General features: G+C 35.6%; 1 protein-coding gene across 5 annotated transcripts in view; it reads left to right on the top strand.

Annotated features, from left to right (window-relative positions):
• Unc80 (unc-80 homolog, NALCN channel complex subunit) overlaps window positions 1-23,551 on the top strand; it is a 187,185-nt gene extending 163,634 nt beyond the window's left edge. For 4 of the 5 annotated variants that reach the window (XM_058585194.1, XM_046462896.2, XM_046462897.2 and 1 more), the window contains 9 exons: window positions 720-904; window positions 1,581-1,746; window positions 3,362-3,541; window positions 6,687-6,825; window positions 9,449-9,505; window positions 16,360-16,441; window positions 17,505-17,616; window positions 18,236-18,432; window positions 19,597-23,551. In XM_058585194.1, the coding sequence (XP_058441177.1) occupies window positions 720-904; window positions 1,581-1,746; window positions 3,362-3,541; window positions 6,687-6,825; window positions 9,449-9,505; window positions 16,360-16,441; window positions 17,505-17,616; window positions 18,236-18,432; window positions 19,597-19,860 (1,382 nt within the window). In that variant the 3' untranslated portion in view covers window positions 19,861-23,551. The remainder of the gene's footprint in view (window positions 1-719; window positions 905-1,580; window positions 1,747-3,361; window positions 3,542-6,686; window positions 6,826-9,448; window positions 9,506-16,359; window positions 16,442-17,504; window positions 17,617-18,235; window positions 18,433-19,596) is intronic. The other variant, XM_046462898.2, reaches the window with a different exon arrangement.
• Window positions 23,552-24,233: the final 682 nt, after the last annotated feature.

Genomic DNA, 24,233 nt, shown 5'->3' with positions numbered 1-24,233 from the left:
ATGAGTAAGTATTTTTCAGTCCTCCCCACTTTCTGCCTTTTGAACGAAGGGTTTTGATTTGTTTTTACTTTGTTTATTTGGTCAGACTACTGCATCTCTATTTTAATTTTTTTTACTTTATTTTGAAAACTTATTAATCATCAACCAGTGTTTTCGGTGCTTTATAATATTCACAGTGAAATCTCACATGCCTACCACAATTCTAAGAAGTTAATGTTATTCTTATTTTAGGAGTGAAGAAACTGAGACCCAGAAAGGTTAAGTAACTTGCCTAAAGACACAAAGTCAAGCTAGATTTCAAATCAAGTCATCTAGCATCTGTGTTCTTGAGTCCCTTTTATACAACTTGTGTATTGTGTTATTCTGATGAAGGTGGAAAGCAGAAAGGCAGAAAATCAACATTGGCCAGCACAAAATGGAATAGAAATGTCATTAGAACCAGGGATTCACAGGTGTGGACTACTTTGTATTTTCCAAAATAGGAGTTCAATGCATTTAACAAAGATATTTGTATTCTAATTAGCATCAAAACATTTGTTTTATACAATTTTTCACCTTGATGTCAGGAACACTCACTCAGGAATGCATGTTGAGTCTTTGGAAATAACTGAATTTTAGAAATTCAGAAAAATTCCTGATGCATCTAGGGTAGAGGTTCAGGGTAGGGTTCCTTCAAGCAGCAGCCCTCAGTCTCACTTTTCTCTTTTCCTGGTGTAAAGCTCTGAAGGTGATTCTCGTCTGCTTTGAGAGGCAGCTGGGAAGCCAGTGGTACTGGTTGAGCCTGCAGGTGAAGGAGATGGCTCTGCGGAAGGTGGGCGGCCTGGCCCTGTGGGACTTCCTCGACTTCATTGTGCGGACCCGGATACCCATTTTCGTGCTCTTGCGCCCTTTCATCCAGTGCAAGGTGTGGTGTGTGCTTCTCCTGGAGTGAAAGCTCTGTGAATGTGCTGCTCTTCAGGAAGTCAGGATTGTGGCAGGAGTGTGGCATGTGGGATGTACTGTAGCCAGCTAGCAGGGCTCGTTGATACCATGCTTGATGAGGAAACAGCCCCCAAATGTGTCCAGATGGTAAAAATCTCACTTCAGAAGTACCTTCACAATTATCAGAAACTATAAAACTTAACCTTTTCCCCATTTATTAGCCCCCTCCCCTTAAAAAAAAACAACAAAAAAGAATGGGTCTAATGGAATCCTCTGGAGAATGTTGTTCTATTGTCTGTGGCATGACTGAGATAATTATTTTAAACATATGAAAAAAGATGGGATATTTAAGGCATGCTTTTCCTCCAAGGTATTTAGTACACATCTACGCATCTACTCTTGTCCTTTTCCTGTTTCTGTTTCTTGAAGGCAGAGAATCAAAGCAATGTAGGCACTTCCTGTATAGAGTAAGCACTTCCTGTGTAGAGAAAGTACTTCCTGCATAGAGAAAGCACTTCCTCTGTGAAGTACTATTCTAAGGACTTCACATGCGCTATCTTATTTATTCCTCTCAACTAAACTTTGCAGTAGGTATAGTAATTGGCTTAATTTTCAGATGGGGAAATTAATGCCCTGAGAACTCAATGCCTTCCTTTTAGCTTCTGGCCCAACCAGCAGAGAATCATGAAGAACTTTCTGCTCGGCAACACATTGCTGACCAGCTGGAGCGGCGCTTCATACCACGCCCTTTGTGCAAGAGTTCACTCATTGCTGAGTTCAATAGTGAACTAAAAATTCTAAAAGAAGCGGTTCACAGTGGTTCAGGTAAGTATGCATGGAGATAATTTGAATTTTTTGTAAAAATACGACCTACAAATAGTCCCTATGCCCTGGATACTCCTCTTTTTGGGAACCATGTCTAAGCTACCTGTCATGATGTAACAGTAGATTTGACCAGGTGATCATCATGAACAGGAAAACAGAAATCAAAGGGGTACCAAAGGAGTAGTATTATTCTTTTCTAAATATTTTTTAAATCTTCATTTTGGTAGTTTAGCTCTTTCTTGAATATTTAATTAGTGGGAACCCTGTTTGAATTCTTTTGTTTCCTTTTTGAAAGGGGGAACTTAAATTTATTGAGCATCTGTTATATGGTAGATTGTTTCACAGATATTATTTCCTTTAATTCACACAAATACATGCAAGGTGCCTTATTGAAAGTGCATTTGAATAAGGAGAATTTGAGATTCAATAGAGATTAAACGACTTATATGCAGAGAAAGTGGTAATTTGGAGGGGATTTATTTTAAATCAGAAAAGCCTTTAACTTTTCCAAATGAAATTGGGGAGAGGTAAATTAGAGTTGGCAGGCTAAGAGGCATTTATACTGTTCAAAAGATTTTCTTTGACTTTGCTTTCTTTACTTTTTACTATTATATAAATAGCAGATTAATATGGAAGGAAAAAAACCTCTGCCAATCATTAGAGGGCAATCATTATCCATAAGTAAAATATTATGTGTTAGGCTTGGGTTTTTTGTTTCTTTCTAAAGCTTTTGTTGTTTGCAGATAATATGTTAAAGACAAAAATTTTGAGAAGCAAACTCATTGAAACTTTCACATTGCCATTCAAATATTCTGCTTAAACTGATAAAGAATCTGATCTAAATCTGATAGAACTGAGAGATACTTTATGTATAATAATTTCCAGGAAAGGAGAATGAGAATGAAGTTTTGATACGTATTCTGATTTTTGTTTGTGTGTGTGTGTGTTTGTGGAATATGTGGTACTAGGGCTTAAACCCAGGAGTATTCTACCTATGAGCTACATCTGTAGCTCTTTTTATTTTATTTTTGAAACTGAATCTCACTGAGATGCCCGGTGGTGGGGGGGGGGGGGGCTCAAGCTTGCAGTCAATCTGCCTTGGCCTCCTGAGTAGCTGGAACTATAGGCATATGCCACTGCACCCAGTTATGTGTACTGATTTTGATTATGGGGTTCATATCATTTATTTATGATTTATTTTTATTTCCATATGCTGTGTCAGAGAAGGTATATATGTATATGTCTTAGTAAAAATTGGCAAGTTGGAGGTAGCAATTCAGGTCAAAATTTGTGTCCTACCAGCCTTGGAAAATAAAACAGAAAAGCAACAAAAGGGGAACGATGTCAATAAACACTTTACATTGTTAGGGATGTACATGTTCTCACCAACAAACTATTAGATTGTAAGTGCATCAGTGGCCAATATTGATTTTTCTGTGTTTTTTGTTTTGCTTTTGTTAACATTCCCAATTCCATTTGCTACTTTGTCCTAAGGATTGTTTGAGACATACTGTTTAACTAAAAAGATACTGTTGGTCAGGGAGAACTTTGAAGCAAACATTTCCTTTCTTTCCAGAGCCTCACATGAATTTCCCTTGGTCTTTCTATTCTCCAGCCTACCAAGGGAAGACATCCATCAGTACTGTGGGCACCTCCACCTCTGCTTACCGCCTGAGCCTGGCCACCATGTCCCGCTCTAACACGGGCACGGGCACTGTCTGGGAGCAGGACAGCGAGCCATCCCAGCAGGCTTCCCAGGATACCCTGAGTCGGACTGACGAGGAGGATGAAGAAAGTAGGTCACTCCAAAGAATATGGGCAGGAGATAGCTTGGTCATGTCAGTGAGGGCTTGGAAAGAAGTTCTACCTTTCACCATCTCAAGTTCTGATCCCATCAGTCATGCTCACAAGAAAAAAGATTCAAAATGGAATTGTGACGGATTCTGTGACTCCTGCTCTTCTATAAATTCCTTGATAGCCTCTGTCATTTGGAAAGAATTCAGGCAAAAAGTAAATCTTTAGAAGACCCCTTAATTTTTTTTTCAGATTACATATTTCAGCCTTTTCTACTAACTCATTTAAATTGTGGATATGTGACATTTCTTTTTCTCCTGGACATTTTTCTTAGAGGGCTAACCAGCACTTTCATGACCCCACTGGGCAAGGAAAGTGGGCAGAGTGTATATTTAGAATTCAGAAGAAACTAACTGGCTATGCCAGTCAAAATAAAACTGGCGGCTGTCTTTAGGGAGGATTACCCAAATTTGAGTTCAGAGAATAACCAGTCCAGTGATGAGGTCAGTCCAGGAGCTTCTAATGGTATGCTGAAGATGCAGTGTTATGAAATGAGAGGAATCTGCTCAAGAAATACTTCATATATATCCTGAAGAGGAATAGGTTTAAGAAGTAAAAGTAAGATTTAGAGGTTCCATTATAAGCCACTGTCATTTAAATGGCCTTGGTTATTTTCCACTTGTGTTTTGAGACACCTTGATATAATACTTAAAGCACAATTGTGCTTTCAGTGCCTTAAGATTGAGAATAAAATCTAGATCCTCACTCCTAGGCTCTTCATACCAAACAACAAAAATCCCATCTCTGAACTAAATAAATAGAGGAATTGGGAGTTGAGGCTAGAATTTTAATTAAGATGAATGAGTGTTTCAGTGTCTCACTATAGTTGGGTACATAGAACAGGAAAAAAAAGAAATGCCTCATCAAAACACTTATCAGTAATATTTCTGGATTAGTCAGATAAAATATTAGTCGGAAAAAGGGATGATCATATTGTCTGCATCCAACCTGTACAGTTAATGTGTCTAACTTACCCTGGTGACTGCTCATGGAAATTCACCTCAAATTCTGCTTAAAGAAAATTGAAAATTATTGACCAATAAACAAAATGAGTGCCGGGTACATTGGTACATGCCTGTAATCCTAGTGACTGTGGAGGCCAAGGCAGGAGGATAGCAAGTTCAAGGACAGTCTCAGAAACTTAGTGAAACCATGTCTCAAAATAAAAAATACAAAGGGATGTGGATGCAGCTCAATGGCAAAGTGCCTCTGTATCCAATCCCAATACGAGAGAGAGAGAGAGAGAGAGAGAGAGAGAGAGAGAGAGAGAGAGAGAAGAGGGAGAAAGAGAAACGAGAAGAAAGACACAAGGATCAGCAGTTCAAAATAAACATTAAGTCTTGGTAATAGTTCAGAACTTAAAGTAAAATCCATTTTGTCTTTAATGTTTGAATTAGTCATGTTTTTTTTTTCATGATGGGAAATGATACTACCTTTATTTTTTAGAATTAAATCTACTTTTCAGGCAACCTTGTGAATAAGCAGATGACTAGCCAGTGGGAAGGAGCCACAGATAAAAAGTAGAGAAGATGCCATACTCAAAGGTGGCTAAGATCTTAGGAATATCATTGGTTGAGAGCTTGCAATTTTTTGCTAATCTCTCTGTTCTCAGACATCACAGTCATCCTGATGAAAGCAGGTTACTAACAAATGGTGAAGTGTGGTTGTGATGTGGGTATATGTTAATTAATATGGTAGAGGGGTATGAGAGCCAGATATTTACCTGTTAAAAATTAAACTATTTTTTCCAATCATTGAACCTGTACTTAACACTTATCAGACATAAGACAAGGAAGAATGAGAAAGACATGTTCTCTGCTCTCTAAGATGTCAGATGTAGTCCTACAGAGGAAATGATAGGCATTCACAACATAGAACAGTTAACAAAAGGCTTAGTGGAAGACCAAATGTGATTAATCACCAAACAAATATGGGGAAGTAAGTGTTCAGTGATATGAGTTCAAATAAGGGGTAGACAGTGGAATCTAGAAACAGCCTTTGTAGAAATAGCTCAAGGTATTCTATCATGTTTTGTATAGCTTTGTCTATGAACACATCTAAAAAGGAAATGCCATTCTATAATAATCAATTTCAAGTCAGTCATTACACAACAAATTAAAACTTCTAGCACTTTTCATATTCAATTTTTTTTCAAAATAAGTTCAATTAGAAATATTATCATTTGGGGCTGGGATTGTGGCTCAGTGGTAGAGCTCTTGCTTAGCATGTATGAGGCACTGGGTTCCATCCTCAGCACCACATAAAATAAATAAATAAATATGATGAAGGTATTGTGTCCATCTACAACTAAAAAATACATTTTAAAAAATAAATATTACCATGGATTATTTTAAATAGATGGTATTGAATAATTTTATATAGTAGATATATTCACCAAAACATGATATGCTTATTGAAGAATATTTAGTGTTCAGCAATAAACATTAACTCACTTAGAAAAGTCAGCTTGTCACAAATACTGTGCTAAAGTTAATTTGGATTTGAATATATTAGTTTCTGCTTTTATAGAGAAAACAAGATTATATATGTAAATTTAAAAATTTTGGTTAAAATAAGAACTTATTTCTGAACTTTAAAGTTTCTCAAATATTTTTCCCCCAAATATCTGAAATAGTCTTTCTCAAAACAAGAGAGAAATCATATAATGTACTGAAAGTAGTTTTAAAAGTCAAAGAAATATACTTACTCATTCAATAACAAACTCCCTATTAAACTATTCCTGGAATGTCTTAAAAATTTATATAGTTCTAGCTTTCAGATCTTTAATTTGCAAGTGCCTGTTAACTTTTCAGAAATAATATACTTGTAAAACAGACAAGAAGTTTACATTTATTTTATGAAAACTGTTCTAGTTGGGAGGGAGGGAGATATGTGGACCTGAAGAGCTGTCATAGGTCCCTGGGGTCTTAGTTTTTCATCCTTATAAAGAAATCAATGATAATTTAGTTTTAGTGACAGCCATAGGATTATGCTCAAGCCACAGATGGAATCTAAGTAGAACTGTGGTTGGTGTTTTTTGATTAGTATCACTGTTTTTATAACACTCTGTCCCTCTGCCCTTTCAGACGACTCTGTAAGCATGCCCAGTGTGGTAAGTGAACAGGAAGCTTACCTCCTGAGTGCCACTGGAAGACGTCGATTCTCTAGCCATGTCTCCAGCATGTCTGCACCTCAGGCTGAGGTGGGCATGTTACCCAGCCAGAGGTAAAGAGCTATGCTATCTTATACTTGGCACTTGGGGACAATGGTAGAAATTCTGAAAATATACTCATGTTATTCTACAAAGACTGAAGGAGAAGCAAGAGACAGTTATGTTTTCAGACAGACCATTCAACAAAGGATTTTTCAACTACAAACCTGCAAGCAATAATTTGCAGTTTTCTAGGCCAGGCTACTAGAAGGACCCCAATTTCTAACCAAAGCATTGTCTCTCCTTTATATTTTTCCATAAATAGATATACTGTCTTCTTTCTGATGGTCTAATGGCATTCTTACATTTCAGATTCATGATTAACTAAGCTAATAATGAGAATTTGACAAGAGCTTAGAACCAGGTTGGTATATTTGGTAAAGTTTAGGCTTCTGGTATGTCATCAGGGTTCAGCTGGAGGTAGGGATGTTTAACCAAGCAGAAAGGGACCTATGCCACTGTGTGTGACCTTGCACAGGTCATTTCACAATTTTTCCCTCTGTGAAATGAGGAGGTTGGCCAAAATGATCTTTAAAGCAATTTCTCTATATATAGCTCTATGATTCCATGACTAAACCCTTTTAACATTTCCTTTTTGTGTTATCTGCCATCTAAGAACATAAGTTTTAAAACTTCTAAGATATAATAAAAGTATAATATAGAAAATGATCTGACATAAGAGTCAAACATTATCTATTTTAAAAACAATGATATTTTCATGTCAGTAATTGAATTCTTTCAAAGAATTGGCTTTCTGGGATTTTTGTTAGTTTGTTGTTTATTTTTAATACCCACCATATTTTTCATGCCCATTCACACACTGAAAATAATAAGTCAGGCTCATGGTAATGATCAGATTAAAAAATATATATGTAGGAATACTTATCCTGTACTCAAATCCTTTAACAAATGGTTCATGAAAACTGCACTGATGAAATAAAGTTTGTGAAATAAAGCTAACCTTTGAAGAATATCGAAGAATAGGGTGAAATGATAAAGGTGACTAACAAGTAAATTGTATATTTTTAAGAAAATAATATTGCATATGTATTTTAACTATTATAAATATCAACATATAAAGGTTCCTATCATTGTATATTTGTTAGCCTAATATTTTTAGTTTTCTTTTGGAAAAAAAACTTTATAAATAAAATTTGTAATCAAAAAAATTAAAAAGCCCAACAGTGTATCCAAAAAAAGATGTGAAGTCACATAAGCACTTAATATTAGTAGATATTAGTTTATTTTTAATTTGTAGCAATGTACAAGGTTATAGCAAGAATAAAGCTAGCAATTTATTTGTTTTATTTAAACCATAGAATAAAAGGAATTTTAAATAGAAGGTTTTTATGTTGTTTACCTAAAATAATCCAGATTATCAATTCCCTTTCTACATAGTTATTAATGGCTTAAATTGTTTCCAGGGCTGGACACAGTGGCACATGCCTGTAATCCCAGCAGCTCAGGAGATTGAAGCAGGAGGATCTCAAGTTCAAAGCCAGTGAGGCCCTGTCTCTAAATAAAATACAAAATAGGGCTGGGGATGTTGTTCAGTGGTCAAGTGCCCCTAAACTCAATCCCTGGTACACCTCTCCAAAAAACATTGTTTTCAGGGAGAAAATCTCTTTAGTATATAAATATACTAGAACTTCAGAAAAGATAAAATAGTTAATCCATTTGGACTTGAATCATATTTCAGAAGACTAGTGAAGGTAATACTGTCTCTGCACATTAGAGAAAATTAGCCTCTTCCTGGGGACAGAGACTATTTTAACAATCAAGTAAACCTCAATTCTTTGGGGCTACTTCAGTTTCCTAAATGGTTTAATTCCACCCAATTCCATAAGTATGTTTTGAGTGCTTCATGGCTCAATGTGATGCACAAAGGAAAACCAAAGTATTACACATTTTCTTTTCACAAATCTCAGTCTATCTACATCCAAATAAATCAATAAAATAATTTTTTTTCCACCAACCTGACAGGTTTCTTCTTTTAGCATTTACAATTCAGTCATTAGAGGATGGAGAGTAAGGAGGTAAATGTGAATTTTCCAAAATATCGTCCTTCCATTCATTTACTTATATTTTTAATGCAAAACTAAGCAGGGAAAATTGATATCATTCTTTGCTTTTCTTAATGGCATTGGTTCCAAGAGTTTGGTTGTGGCAAGTTATGGTAAGTGGTTTCGTCATAGATTGCACAAGAAGCAGGGTCCTGGTCAATAAAGAACTAAGTACTTGAGATAGGTTAAAAATAATAACCACCTAACCAAATGGTTACCAAAGAAATAATAGTATCATCTTCTACAGATTCATTCTCTAATGCGTTTCAGAGCTCATTTGTCCATTTGGAGCTCATTTTAACTCTTGACCAATAAACAGACCACTCCTCTGAGAGTCCTATCCATCCAAAGTCCTTCCTTCCCCATTGCCTTGAGTCCTATGTCTTGACAAACCCAGCACAAGGTGAAATGGTTGACTGTCTCCTTTTCCTTCCTTGTTCTGTTAAATTTATTTTTGGTTCCTGGAAACAGAAAATCGCATGCCTTTTTCTCTTTCTTTTTTCTTTTTGTTTTCTTTTTTCTTCTTTTTGCACTTTCTTTCCCTAAATGCTTCATCTCCCTACCCCTCCTGCAGTGAACCTAATGTCCTCGATGACTCCCAGGGCCTGGCCGCTGAGGGCAGCCTCTCTAGGTACAGTGTCAACGCCTACCTGTCTATTGGTGTCTGTGCTGGGAAACTAGCTGTTCCCTGTCAACTCTGTCTCTCTGTCTCCTCTCTCCCAGTCTTGATACCTATTTCCATTCCTTGCCCTTTGTTGTTCATGAACACTCAAGCCTGGAAGTCAAAGGTGTAGCAAACCCTCCATCATTTTCAGCTTCAGAGTTGAATCATGAATGGCCTAAAAAATCTTACCAAAAAAAAAAAAAATCAAATCTACAGAATTCTCTATGGGGCTTCTCCCCTTGATGTCTAAAAAGTTTGATATGTCAGGGGATAGAGGTGTAGCTCAGTGGTACAGTGGTAGAGTATGTGCTTAGCACATGTGAGGCCCTGGGTTCAATCCCCAGCACCACCACCCCATAAACAGAAAGTTTGATAATGCCAAATGTTAAATTTGTCCCATCTAATCATTCCTTTTTACACTGAGATTAATTAACAATTGCTTTTCAGAGGCCTTTTAATACAACTTCCCATCATCTAGAAGTACTTGTATTAAATTGAGCCAGGTCTTTTAGCTGATACCATGGATGGTAAGAAAACAACCATGCTATCAGAAGAATAATCATGTTACTACAATTTATATAATTCCTTCTCTTTAATGTATGCTATTTGGCAAGCTATTTAAAATAGTAGCTTCTTCAAACTACACATAAGAAAAAAAATGTCTGTTCTAGCACAAAGATTACTTTAAACTTGCCATTAAATATCAGACACAAAACATTTTCTGGTAAGAGAAGTCTCATGCAAATGATATGTCTTGACTATTCATTTAAAGCTCAGAGAAGGGGACTGCACCTTTAACACTCAGATAAACCACGTCAAACATTCCTAATCTTGTGCTGTTAATTTACACCTCTCAACTAATCCTCATTAGGGGTAATGCTTCTTGTTCATCCTTAGAGTGTCTTTGTTCCATCTCAAGGTAAAACATTATGTAGTGAGTACAATATATCCGTGTTTATTGCTTTATCACAAAGATGAGGAAATGTTGAGAGGCCGTTCCTGTGAAAGGTTGTCTTTTGTTTTCCTTGCACCTTGTTTGGATTTCACATTTTCTTTTGCAATTGAAAATGGGAAATTTAGTCCATCATTGGGTCTTTTTTTAATTATTATTATTAACTGGATCCATGATTCATGACATTCATTTGTGTTTGCGAGCCCCTGCCTTGATAGATCAGTCTCTTATTGGTGGTAAATGTGGAAGTGCTGAAGATGCAAACTTAATTCCATTAGCAAGAGCTGTAGGGACAAAGAAGAAGTTGAGAAACAAAACAATCCTTAAGAGGGTTTTCCTTAATTGTTTACAGTGTCTGAAGCATCTGAACCAAGTCTAGCAGTGTAACCATTGCTTTCAAAGAATGCTTTTGCTTAATGCTTAAAATTGCATGTTGGACAAAAGAAACTTGATTAGAAGATAATTTCAGTGGCCTACTGAGAATAGAAAGCATTAAATTGGGCTTCCATTTGGGTAGACTTTTCTAATTAGGCCAAATTCTCCTTTTGCTGAGTATAAGTACCAGTCTAGAGTTAATGAGAGGAGGCAGGGGACTGAGTTTATTTTTATGAATTGTCCAAATGATTTGGCCTTCTCTGGATGACTCAGGGTTCAAATGACTGAAGTTATCTAAACCAATTCAGGCTGCCCTGGGTCCAGTGTTAATGGGAATTAACTCAAAGTTTGTGCTAGGTGAAACTGGTTTGGAGCTAAAGCTATAAATTTTATCTATAGCTGAATTAGTCAAGGTGGTCAGGATTTTGATGGCTGTCTTACATCAGCTGTTGTTGATCTGTTGCTTGGTTGTATTGTAGTTCTGGGTGTCAGTCACCTAGACCCAGCTGTCGTCATTAAGAGATGGGAAGATGAGGCATTCACTTTGGATTCTGAAATAATACTATTAACATAGAGGCATTCCACCACCAGTTAGCACATCCACCTTTGCCATATACTGCAATGTATCTCTTGAACTCTATCATGTCACCAAGTTCTCTTTGGAGGAGAGGAACTTTTTGGTATTTACTAAGAGGTGGGTTTATAAAATAGTATACTTTTTATATTTGGTTTCCAGACTTTCTTATTTTTTGGCATGAGACTGCTTTATTACTCCATAGTTTTAAAATCCTCAAGTAAGGCACTAACCATGTAAATTACAGTTAGCACATACTCTGGTACTCAGGACCTAAAATACACTCAAAGTACTCCTAAGGAAAATCTGGCCCAAGGAAACATCAGGAATCATGCCTAAGGAAAAATAATAAATCCTGTTCTTCCCACCTCACCCCCAATAACATTTTGATTAAACTTTCATGAGAATTGGCCTGTGAAAGAGCACTTGTTTTAGGCAAATGGGCAAGTTGAACTGAGTGGGCTAAATGAGGAAGAGACCAAGAAAACTGGATGAATAGGAGGAAATTAATAAGCAATTTTGCACACCTATAGAAGATTTAAGATTTTTTAAAAATTATGTTAACATGTTTATCTTTAAAACTTCACCCCAAGAAATACCCTGTTAGGAACACTGTGCTTTGAATAAAAAATTATTTCTTTGGAAATTCATAAACTGAAGCAATCAATATTCCATGGAAAAATATTCTTCTCTGGAGGGTGAAGAGGTGTAGAAATTCAGTATAGATGTTCTCTCCCTCCCCCACCCCAAACACACACACACACACACACACACATGCACACACCATGGTCATATTTTATTTTTAGGATAAGAGATATATAGAAAGGCAAAAATCTAATTTTAAAGAGAAATTTTTAGGTTATTTGATTTTGTCAGGATAATTTTAATCACAGTGAAAAATAAGCATGTGGCTTCAATTTGAACAAGACTATAGTGTAAGTGAAATAAAGATAACCTATTTAGTAGAATCCATCTCATGGTCATCTACATTTTCACAGCATAAAACCTTGGCAAGTCCTCTTAAAGTACAATAAATATTTCAACTTTTTATGTAGCTGAGAATTAATGGCTAAGAAAATGTGTGTTGTAACACTCAGATGTGTTCTTTGCCATTGCTGAATTGGTTCTTATTATAAGATATTTAAAATCCAGATTTCCCCCCCTTTCTATTCCAGCCTCTAATTTCTAAAATCTGTGGCACTTAAAATATATTTTCCTGGATGTTGTGGAGGCTAAGAAAATTTTAAACAATAATTTTTATTGGGAAGGGGGAAGTAGGATTTGGTCTACTATTTCTTTCCCTGTTTTCTAAAAATGCCTTATGGCTCCTTCAGTGCTGGATTTATGCATTTCCATCACAAGGCAATCACCCAGGGTAAATGGCTATGCTGTGTGTCTCATGTTCAACCTCCAGACATCTATAACCTTATTAAAACTAAAGACAAAGGCACAGATAGAAGCAATAAAAATACTCATTCATTTTTTCATGTGTTGTTCTCATTCAGTGCTTCTACTTAAGTTTTTTTTCTAATGAAATATACTTCCATCTTTTATAATTTTTTTTGTAATTTGAGTCAAGTGAGATGAATTTTTATTGCCTTACTGAATGGCCCCTTGTTTGCCTATTCCTTATTTTAAGAAACCAAGTTATGTATACATATATGTTTACATACTACAACCCAGGCCATCATGCTTAAATGGGGGAAAAGAAGTTATTTGTGTTAGAATTGTTTTCCTAATAGTATATAAATTTTCTTTATTTGTAAATTACTTCCTTGTATTTTGAATGAGAAGTTTTGTTTTTTACAGACAATTTGAACCACCTAGTTCTGCTGAGTCCCAATTGCATTTACTTCTTTAAAATCTACACCATTATATGATTTGCTGAGGTGATACTTTTTAGCTAATCAAAAATAACAAGGGATGATCTACTTTGAAACATATTGTAAGATGTTAACTTCAGTTTAGAAAGTTTTCTTCTGCTTTTTGTTTCACCATATTTGGCCAAGACAAATGGAAATCATCCATTTCTCATTCTCAAGATTAAAAATGTCAAGAAATCAGTTTTCTGTATGAGATAAGAATTTTTAGTACTTCTCCCACTACTTTGACAAATCTTGGTGTAATCTCAACTTTTCATGACTATGATACATGAAATAGATACTGTAGTTATTCATAAGGACCCAATGGCCTATTAGAGTATAATATTTAAAACGTTGAGACCGTCCAATAAAATATAGTACTTCCTTGAAGAGAAAAAATAAATTTTATTATTACAGTTGTAGTATGTGAGGACTATGATGGAACTGCTTGAAAAAACTGAAAAGAAAATGGGGTATAATATAGAGAGGTTCTTAATGCAAACACCTTGGTCTTTTGTTGGTTCGATTTAGTATTACACATCTTATAGTCATACATAACAAATCCTACAGGTAACTGAAATATTACATAATACAGAGAGCAACTAATTTTTATATGTGACTCCAGTTTGATATAGACTACAAAAAAGTAATGTGTTTTGCATAAACTACATTTTTAACAGGATTTCTTGGCTCTTTATTATGAATGACTCCTAACTGTTCACAGTTAAGTCACCTATTTATGTTCCAGATATAAGCATGTTAGCATCATATTTCTAGGGAGCATAAATTTATCAGCTAGGATGTATTTCCAGGGGCATGTTCTAAGATTTCATCTTTGATATATGCATTCCATTATGAAATGCTTTATTATTTACCTAGAACGGCTAATTATTAAAGCTAAACTTGATACATTTCTTAGATATAAACCTCTCTATCCACAGAGAAGATTTTGGTGCTTGTGATCCTCCCTTAGAATAATCATCATGAAATTATCATTATGTTTTGACATTTAACACTCCCTAAGTAACGCATATTTTTCTTTTCTTGCACCATTTTTTTCCTCACAATCTCAGATTACTGAATAAAAATGAGACAAGTGGACTGCCTCAAATTCATTTTCTCTGCCCAACTATTTTCAAAACATTGTATTACCAATTTCCCTGTAGTGTTCTAGAAGCAATAAACTCATTACAAACATCAAATGTAAAACAAGAAAGCATGCTATATACATTTCTTTTCATGATCAAACCATTTGACATCAACTAACTTCTTTTCTCTACCTTAATGGGAGGTAGTTGGTAAGTATCAACCTCCCTTTATGGCCAAGGGAACTGAGGTAACATTTAGATGTCAATTAAGAATCCATTCCAATGGAAGCTTTGCTTGGTATTGGGAGAAACTTGATTCTACTTTTGTGCATATAGATAATTACTCTTTTCAATTTAATAGGCACGTTATAATGTATAATTATAAGGAATGTCATTTCAGACATGCCAGCAACATAGTCTGGATTATCAGAATTTATTACACTGGTCCACTGGGATAGTTTTTCATCTTCACAGAAAGTTTATACATGCTATAAGGTCATATATGAATATGTAGATGTGTGTATACATATACATATATGATGATAATGTACATAGATCTTTTGAACTTGATATTTAGGAGAACAAAAAAGTTTTAAAACACTTGTTTTTGGTACTTGTTTTACAAGTTTGTGTTGTGTACTCTAAATGGTGTGATTATATCCTTATTCCATAAAAACACTGACAAATCCTTTTTGTAAATCATCAATTTTCTTCTAATGAAAATATGAGTTAAAACTTTTTAAAAATGAAAAAGTGACTGTGTCAACTATGTGATAATTACCCAGTTGTTAATACAACAGGGAAACATATCTTATTTCCCATCTTGCCACCAGTTTCTCTTCCTAAAACTGCAACTAGATATTTGGGTAGCTTGGTGTTTTTTTTTTGTTGTTGTTGTTTTGTTTTTTAAGAAATGGAAATAAATAGACAGAACCTTTCTTTTTTTTCTGGACAGTTGCTGACTCTGGGTTCCTCTGTGGAATATGTTTACTCTAAAAAATATCTGTAGATGACTCTCCTTTTGCAAAGGCAAAGCAGAAATTAATTACCCATAAACCAAATAATCACATTGGCATCATCCACAGAATTACAGTGTTGTCTGGGGCACAGTGTATTTCTTTTTTCCACTCCCGCATTATAAATACCTATGATACTTGCATGCAGAATGAAAAAGAACCATGGGCCATATTAATATTTTCAGTTTCACTAAACACTAAAATAGCAACTACTTCCAGTAGTCATTTTTTTGCTTATGAAAGAACACACATACACAGTAAATTTGGGGGGAGCAGGTTGTTGCTTTTATAAACTGCACAGTATATTTGAGTGCAGCTACTCAATATTAAAGTTTCTGAGTTGTAATGACAGCTTAATTACTTTGCCAGCCTTTTAAATCTAAAATCATTTTTTAAAACATTGAAATTTCTACCCATGTGACTACTCATTTACTCAGTAGTCACAGAGACTTCAGGCTGCAAACATGTGTTGAATGTGCCCCTTCACCCAAATGGATTCTGTGTCTGATGTGTTTGATATTTGTCCATCTTATTTTCATTTAAATTGGAATTTTTAAAAAGGTGTTTCCCATCCATGTGATAGAGTTGTTTGTGTGTGTCTGTCACCACCTTTTCCCTTCCCCTTGGAAAAAAATTGAGATTAGAATATGGCATCATAAACCTTTTGGTGGTTCCAAACCAGGGGTGTGATTGAACCAGTATTTTGCTGAATGACAGATACAGTATCAGTGATTAAAAACAGAATCTCAATTTTGGCAGCTTGGGGCTACAAAGCCTTGTCCTCCCACCCAAACCTTTAAAACCCCCAACCCAGGGACTCGTTCCCAAACATCCTTCAAAGATAATGGTATCTTTGAAGTGACTGTTCCATAAAAGTGGTTTTGGCTAACACCCACCAGAGGATGGTCTTCTGCCTTCTCTCTAGGGTACACTAACACTGTTGATGCTTGACAGGGTGGCAAGTGTGCAGAGTGAACCTGGCCAGCAGAACCTTCTCATTCAGCAGCCACTGGGGAGGAAGAGGGGTTTGAGGCAGGTAAGCAGACCCTGAAAGAATAGAAGAACCATCCTGTGAAATGGAGGCTTTGTTTGAATTTTAGTGCCTATGTATATTAAGATTATATTTTGCCTTCTCTTTACATCAAATAAGCAGTACAGAGCAACTTTAAAACATGGTAAGTGTTTAGACAGTTTTGAGCTTTTGTTTCAGATCTGAATCTCCTTATTTACAAAGAAGATTACTTAGAAAAGTTAAGTGGGCTTGTTCTCTACCCAGAAATCTTCTTTACAATCAGTCTCACTTAGAGTGAAAGATCTGTTGATTTAATATTTAAGGCCAGTTTCTGCAGAGAAACAAAGATGAAAAAATCCTTTTTCATTTCAAGATTCATGATTTAATTTAAAACCAAAATTGAAGTAAAGATCACCTTTACAAATGTCCTTAGGTAGGACTATTTTATATCACTTTCTAAATAAAAATAGAAATGAAGCTGCACTGTTTCTTCAAAGGGAACTTCCCAAAAATGGGAGTTCATAACCCACTTGAAGCAAAGTGTGAAAGATGATATATCAAGAACTATGTAATGTTTTGAACAACCAACAATAAAAAAAAATTAAAAAAAATAAAATAAAAAAATAAATAAAAAAAAAAACAAAGGGAACTTCCCAGAATTGACTGATTCAGGTACAAGATATTTTGCCAGCATCTGAGTTTTTTTTTTTTTAATGAACCTCCTCCTTGAAAGTTAGCATATGTTCAACTATACCTTTTAGATGAATAAAGATTGGTTAGTAAGCAATAATTGTTCATTGTATATCCACTGAAATTCTCAAAATTAAAATTTTAAATTATGTCAATTAATATTCTTAGGAACATTAAAGGAATAATAATTGGGAAATGAATTGGTTAAAAGGGATACCAGAAGAAAACAGTTACAGTTAAATGTGCAGAAAGAATTTTATCAGCTATAAATGTAAGAACAGGAGTCCAGGGGAACATGAAAATAAAGGTAAAAGCTATAGTCAGAATCCTCTGAGCGCTGCTTTCCCTGCAAGCAGCTGGACTCCTTTGCCAGTTTTATTCTGCCTGTTCTCTTTAGCTAAGACGTCCCCTACTGTCACGGCAGAAGACTCAGACTGAACCCAAAAACAGACATGGGGCTCGGCTGTCAACCACTCGCAGGAGTATTCAACCTAAGACGAAGCCATCTGGTGAGGCCTCCTGGGTCCCTTCTGCCTGTGCCATTGAAATGATGTCATGCAAGTGAGACAAAAAGGCCTGCAGAAACCGAGCAGATGCAGATAAACGCCAGTGGGGAGGTGTTAGGATAAGGGAAGAAATTCTCCAGAAAATTTTAATGCTTTTTATTCTTTCTAACCCTGATTCTACCCCCATGAACCTAAGAAAATGGAAGAGTCCTAGCCAAACCATTGATATTCTGACATTTGAGTAAAAAGGGTGGTTTTTTTTTTTTCTACTTGAGCAAGGAATTGGGATTATTATTTCTCACTGAAGACAAAGCTATGAAGAATAATATTCTGGGACTTTTAAGTCCTTTGACAGTTGTTATGAGGGGCCAATCAAGTTTACTAATGCTCCTTGCAAATCTTGTTTTAGGCCATTTATTATTTAAAAATGATTTTCCTAACCAATTCCTACTGTTTATAATAAGTTGAAATCAAAGCATACAAAACAGTCAAATATGCCTTCATTTATTAATAACCCAGCAATGTCTTCATTAAGAAAATCCAGGAGACACTGGCTAATGCCAGTTACTAAGCATCAACCACCAATTTCTCCCCTATTTACTAACTCACCTCTGACTTACAGTGGATCAGAAACGATCTGTTACCTTCATTGAGTCTCAGCCAGAGCCAACCGCTGCCCCAACAGACACGCTTCCTGCCATAGGTCAACCACAGGGCTGCAGCCCAGCCCTGAGCAGGAAACCAGAAGGATTGGACAAACCAGTCCTCACGTCTTCCCCGGCCATAGTTGTTGCGGATCTCCACAGCTTATCTCCCAAGGTGAGGACACTGAAGAAATAGGCAAGGACTGCTCACTACATTCTTATTTCCAGGAACCATTTGGATAAGCAAATTTATTCCATATATATCTGGGTCTGTAACATTTTATCCAAACATGGTATTGCCATCATGAAATAGAAAATCTATGTAAAGTATATAGCTAGGAATATATCTACTTAGTTTTGTGTCACCATGACCAAAAGATCTGGCAAGAACAACTTAGAGGAAGAAAAGTTTATTTTGGCTCACAGTATCACAGGTCTCAGTCCATAGTCAGCAGAGTACATTGCTTTGGGCCCAAGGTAAAGCAGAACATTGCAGCAGAGAAGCTGTTCCCCTCATGACAGCCAGGGAGGGGATGGGGCTGCAGGGAAGATGAACCCTTCCAGGGCACATCTCAAGTGACCACCTGCTGCAGCTATGCCCCACCTACCTATCGTTACCACTCAGTCTGTTCACAATAGGATGGGCTGATTATCTCACCTCCAAACATTCCCACATAAACACAGGAGTCTTGGGGGGATACCTCATATCCAAACTATAGAAGACCAAGAGAAGTCTTTGTAATCTTAATTACAAAAACCTAAAGAAAATATTTTGCAATTGAAATAACCATTGAAAACAGGTGTATGATACCTAGTTGAAGGATAGTCAATGAAAAAATAAATAAAATTAATAATTTAGATGAATACTTTACATTGAGAGCCTTCTGTTTCCTGTAAGATGAAAGGAACTTTTTTTTTGATCTTCCTCTTAATTGTTTTGATATTTTTCTTATTTTGACATTTTTTTTCTTCTTTTGATTTTTACAAGTAAATTCCTATAGGAATCACATTCTTCTAATGTGGTATTTAAAGAAAACTAAGGGGCAATGTTACTATATACCTTTGTATAGGTATATAAAAATGTTTTAACACTTATTATCTCATTTGATCTTCACTGTCAATAAGGTAAGCAGGATAAAAAATTCTGCTCATTTTACAGGTTAGAAAACTGAAGCTTAGAAAGCTAAAGGGGTCTATGTAAGATCTTACCAGTAACAAAGGCTAGAACCAGGACTAGCTTTCTGATTCCTTGTCCAGTTATAGCTGCACGACATACTTTGATATTCTTCTCTGGCATCCATCCTATTTGTTCACAATGTTATGATCCTTTTGATCATAGAGTGAACCCCTCCCCACTGAAGAAGGAGAAAAGAAGGAGGACACAGAAGCACAAGGTGCTGCAGCACACAGCCCCCTCTCTCCTCAGCTTTCAGACCCTGATGACTTCACAGGCCTTGAGACATCCAGCCTCCTACAGCATGGAGACACTGTGCTTCACATCAGCGAGGAAAATGGCATGGAGAACCCCCTGTTGTCTAGCCAGTTCACTTTTACTCCTGAGCTGGGGGAGACAGATGTAGTCCTAGATGAGTCTCATGTTTAGTTCTGTATCTTGTTAGTATTGAAGGTATAGAGAAGACAGGGAGAGGATCACTCTGTTGAAAGCTGAATACTTTTGCTTTTAATTAAAAAGATTAATTATAAAACAGCACTTTACATCCAATGAGCGGCACAAATCTGAGTAGATTTTGCTGCTAATATACCTAGTAATGTAGGTTTCATAAACATCTTGAAAATCAAAGGCTAAAAGGATTTAGTTGTGTAAAGACCAGAAAAACCAGGGAAGAATAAGGGGAAAGAGCCATTTCACTGTACTTTGTGATTCAAGAAGCCTTGAGCAGTTAAAAGTCTATACTATTAGAGCACTGCTTTCACAGGAATATTAACAAATAATATATTCTAAGAAAAGAATGCAATTTTTTGAGGTTGCTCACATTATACATCTCATGCAAATGTTTATTTTTATAGCTTCAAAAATATTAAATCAGGTGGCTATACAAGTAGTGATTTACATGATAATAATCAATATAGAGAATATTAGTTTGGGGTGAATAAATAACAAATAAGCCTGCAGCCATTTTTGTTTTGGTCAACAATGTAGCCATTTAGAAGAAGAAAAAATACTATTTTTAGAGCTGTGGACTTTTCAAAATTTATTTTTCAACTGTCATTTTCAGTGCACATTTAAATCAGAATGCTGATGCCATAAGATGATTCCATTTCATAATCACATTAGAGAATACTTGGAAATTATCAGTTATAATTCTGAATTAAGAATCTAAACAGCTATATAATTCTAAAATCTACATGTAAATATAATAGATCAAAAGAGGTAGTATTCCCACTTTTAGCCCTGACTACACCCATGCCAAGATTCGGATTTATTGGGAAATGTGATTACTTTCCCCTATGGCATCCCTGTGGTATCCTGTGCCTGCCCGTCAGGGCATATTTTCATACATTAAAGTTAGTGTTGTTAGAATTGGTTCAGTAAAATAACTTTTTTCTCAATAGTGAAAATACTCTTATGATCCTTGGGACATCTATGTTTATGAGGAAAAATATATAAAGTTAGCCATTTCTTCATAGACACTCAGCTTGTACACTCAGCTTGTACATTTTACAAATAGGCTTTTAACTTGAAGTTCAATTACTTTAAGATAAAGTATGAAATTTGGAAAGCTTTGAGGCCAATATCTAGTGGATTATTAAAGGGCTGGGCATCAAAGAATACAAAATAGATTTTTGTAATTTTAACAGTCTACATTATAAAATTGTTACATAACTACTGCACATAAAAAAATCCATATGCATACCTAAATTGGTATGATTGGGTGAGTGTGTGTATTTTCTAGTCCTGAAGTAAAAGTTTAACATAAACTTTTATTACACTGAGATTTAAAATACATTCTATATACGTAAATGTTGACTATGTTGACTGTGAAATGTATATGTATATAAAGAGGAAACCTACTAAACCCACCTTAGTTATAAAGAAAAATTATTTTTCTGTTAGACTTGCTTATTAAATAGGCACTGGTTATATCATAATTTACAGTTTCAAATATAATTTGGGGTTATGGTCCCATTTATTAGGAGAATGAAAGCTATCTGTGAGTTAATGATAAAAGAATAAATTTAAAATCTCAAAATTCAGAAAAATTAAGGAGGTAAATGGCCTCTTTTATGTTTTATAACATTTTCACATTATTTACACTTAATGCTGAATTAATTCTCAAGTGCAAAAGTAGACATATAAGTGGTTTTCTGATTCTGATATATTTTACCTGCTAAAAATCATGCTGCTCAATTAGCATTAGAGGCCTTATGTTTGGTAATTACAATTGTCTGGGCTATGTGAGTCTTTCTATATGTGTGTGCTTTGTTCCAGTTTCTTGACTTTTGACTCAAATTCTCTATGGTATATCAAATATTTAAAAAGTAAGGGGTCATCCTAAATATCTTTTATTTATATATATTTTAAATGTATTGAGCTGTTTTGAACATGATTTTGCTGGTCTTTCTGCCTTTTAGTCCAACTCTTTCACTCAAGTGTATGGAATTCTGTTAGAAACTTTTCAATAAGCTAAATCATGTCATACCTTGCAAAAAAAAGAAAAAAAAAAAAACCCTCCCATTCTGGGAAACAGGGGCTTACAGAGTGGGAATGTTTTCATACTGGGACTACTGAGATTTTTGACGATGTGTGTATCTGTTCCATTGGAGGTGTCCTTAAATGTGTTGAATGTAATGTGTTGAATGTTTAAGTGTAATGGCTAAAGTATCTATATGTATGTGCATAAGACCCTCATGAGAAGTATTCTCAGGAATACTGTCACCTGGAGTTTGAAGGAATAACTATTTTTTAAAAACAACAGTCGGGGAAGGTAAGAAAAAAGTTCAAGGTAATTGACAATCTTTTGTATTGTTCAAAATATTATTGACTACTTGACTAAAAGTTAATTATTACATATGATAAATACAGTATGGTAATAATAGATCATTTCTTAAGCTATGTTACTTACTGATATTTGTCTTATTCAGAGGAAAAAAAATATAGGCACCCACTTCCCATGTATAAAAACTTGGACACAACAAAAAGGTTGCTTATTCAGAAAATAAGATTTGAGAGACCCTGGAATAAACATGTATTATCCATAACAGTGGGTATAGATACATAATATGCAGATTCAATTTAACCGGTTCAAATCCTGGATACCGAATTTTCTATAGTAATCATTTTACTTTCATTTTTCAGTATTTGCTGCTTTCTATAATTCTATTAGATAAAGTATTTGATTTTTCATAAAAGGAAATTAGTTCTTGGGTGCAAGTCCCAAGACATTAAGAACTACAGTGTCAAAGGCATGAATGGGCACATGGTGTTGCTGGGGGTAGAGTCTGCAGTATTGGTGATCTGATTAGGGTATGTTGCACAGATTGGGAGTAGCTGGTTTGCTACTTCAAGCCTCCAAGAATATCTTAGACAGATTGACATCTCCTCTTCTTTAGCATCTGTTCCTTTAAGAAAGAACTTTCTCCACTCTGCTGCCCAGCTCTGAGAGTTTTTAAGAAAATAGTGCATACGTAGAGGTAGAGAACTATAGGAAAGAAAGGGCCAAAAATGAATAGAATGGCAGTCCAAAATATGAATTAAATATCCTTCCTCAAGTTATACACTTTAATAGAGCACAGTCTCTGGAATTGCTGCTATCACATCAAGTCATGCTGTTGCCCTGTGACCTCACACTTCCAATTCCATGGCCTTGTGTCTTGCAGTGAGTAAAATGCCCCACTTCCTCATTTACTTTAGTGGGTCTCAACTGCAGCATTTCAAAAGCAAACTTTGATTTGACACTCAGGAGAATATAAAACAAGGGCAGGATGTGTTTGGAAAAGTTTAAGACAAATTTACTTATATTATTTTAGGATCATTTAGGATTACAGATCTATGTACCTCCATAATATTTTTTAATTGTCACTGTGACCACAGGATGAAAGTCCTTTATTAGCCATTTTATAGGTAAAACAAAGGATTGACTACACAGCCAACTTCCCTCAGATGACTATGAAGTCTGTTGTGAATATTGAATGACCAAAGAGCATGGAAAAATGCATATGAATAAATACTGAAATGTTTATGAAAGATATTTATGAAAGATATTGACTTCTGTGTTTGAATATGCACATATAATAAAAAGAAATCTAAGAGCATTTAATATGCCTGAGTTTTATTTCTCACCATAAGGAAGAAAACGTTTGCTCATTCAGGAAAATATTCATTTTGGATCCCTGGGGTATGCCTTTGTTAATGTCTTGCTGTCCCTCTTTAACCTCCAGTCTGGCCTGAGGTTACCTTCCAATTAGGCACTTTCCCCACCCCTTCCAGCTTTATTCTACCCCAGCTTTCCATCCTTTCAAACAAAGCAGAACCAGAGCATTGGAGTCAGGTACCCCAATTTGCCTTCACTGCCCAGATTTTGACCTGCTGGAATGACTGGTAGATGTCCCGGTGGGGGTGTTAAAGACCTGATTATCCTCTGACAGTCCATAAAAACCATGGGGGCCCAGTTAACACATCAGTTATATCTTTAATACAAATTAGGAAGTGCTCTCTCCTTACTCCCTAGAATTGCTCTTGCTAAATCCATTTTCCCCCATGTGGTTTTAATTCCATCTCTTTTGAGGACCCAGGATCTTCACACATTTGGCAGCAGGACACTTATTCATTTCTGTATTGTGTCTGAACAGTAACCAAATGTGTCACTTATGTCAATGAGTATTGCTGAGAGGGAAAAACAACAACAATAAAGGTGGGCGAGGGGCAGGAAAGGTGGATACTAATGATAACATCATTTTGTACTGGGCACCAGACAAGGCTCATCACCTGGCCTTGTTCATTTAATCCTCACAACA

This window comes from Marmota monax, unplaced genomic scaffold (assembly GCF_021218885.2).
Source record: "Marmota monax isolate L192 unplaced genomic scaffold, Marmota_monax_Labrador192_F-V1.1 WCK01_AAM20220418_F8-fsc00136, whole genome shotgun sequence".
NCBI lineage: Eukaryota > Metazoa > Chordata > Mammalia > Rodentia > Sciuridae > Marmota > Marmota monax.
Note: the sequence above shows the minus strand (reverse complement) of the source record. Positions and strands in the feature narration are given on the sequence as shown.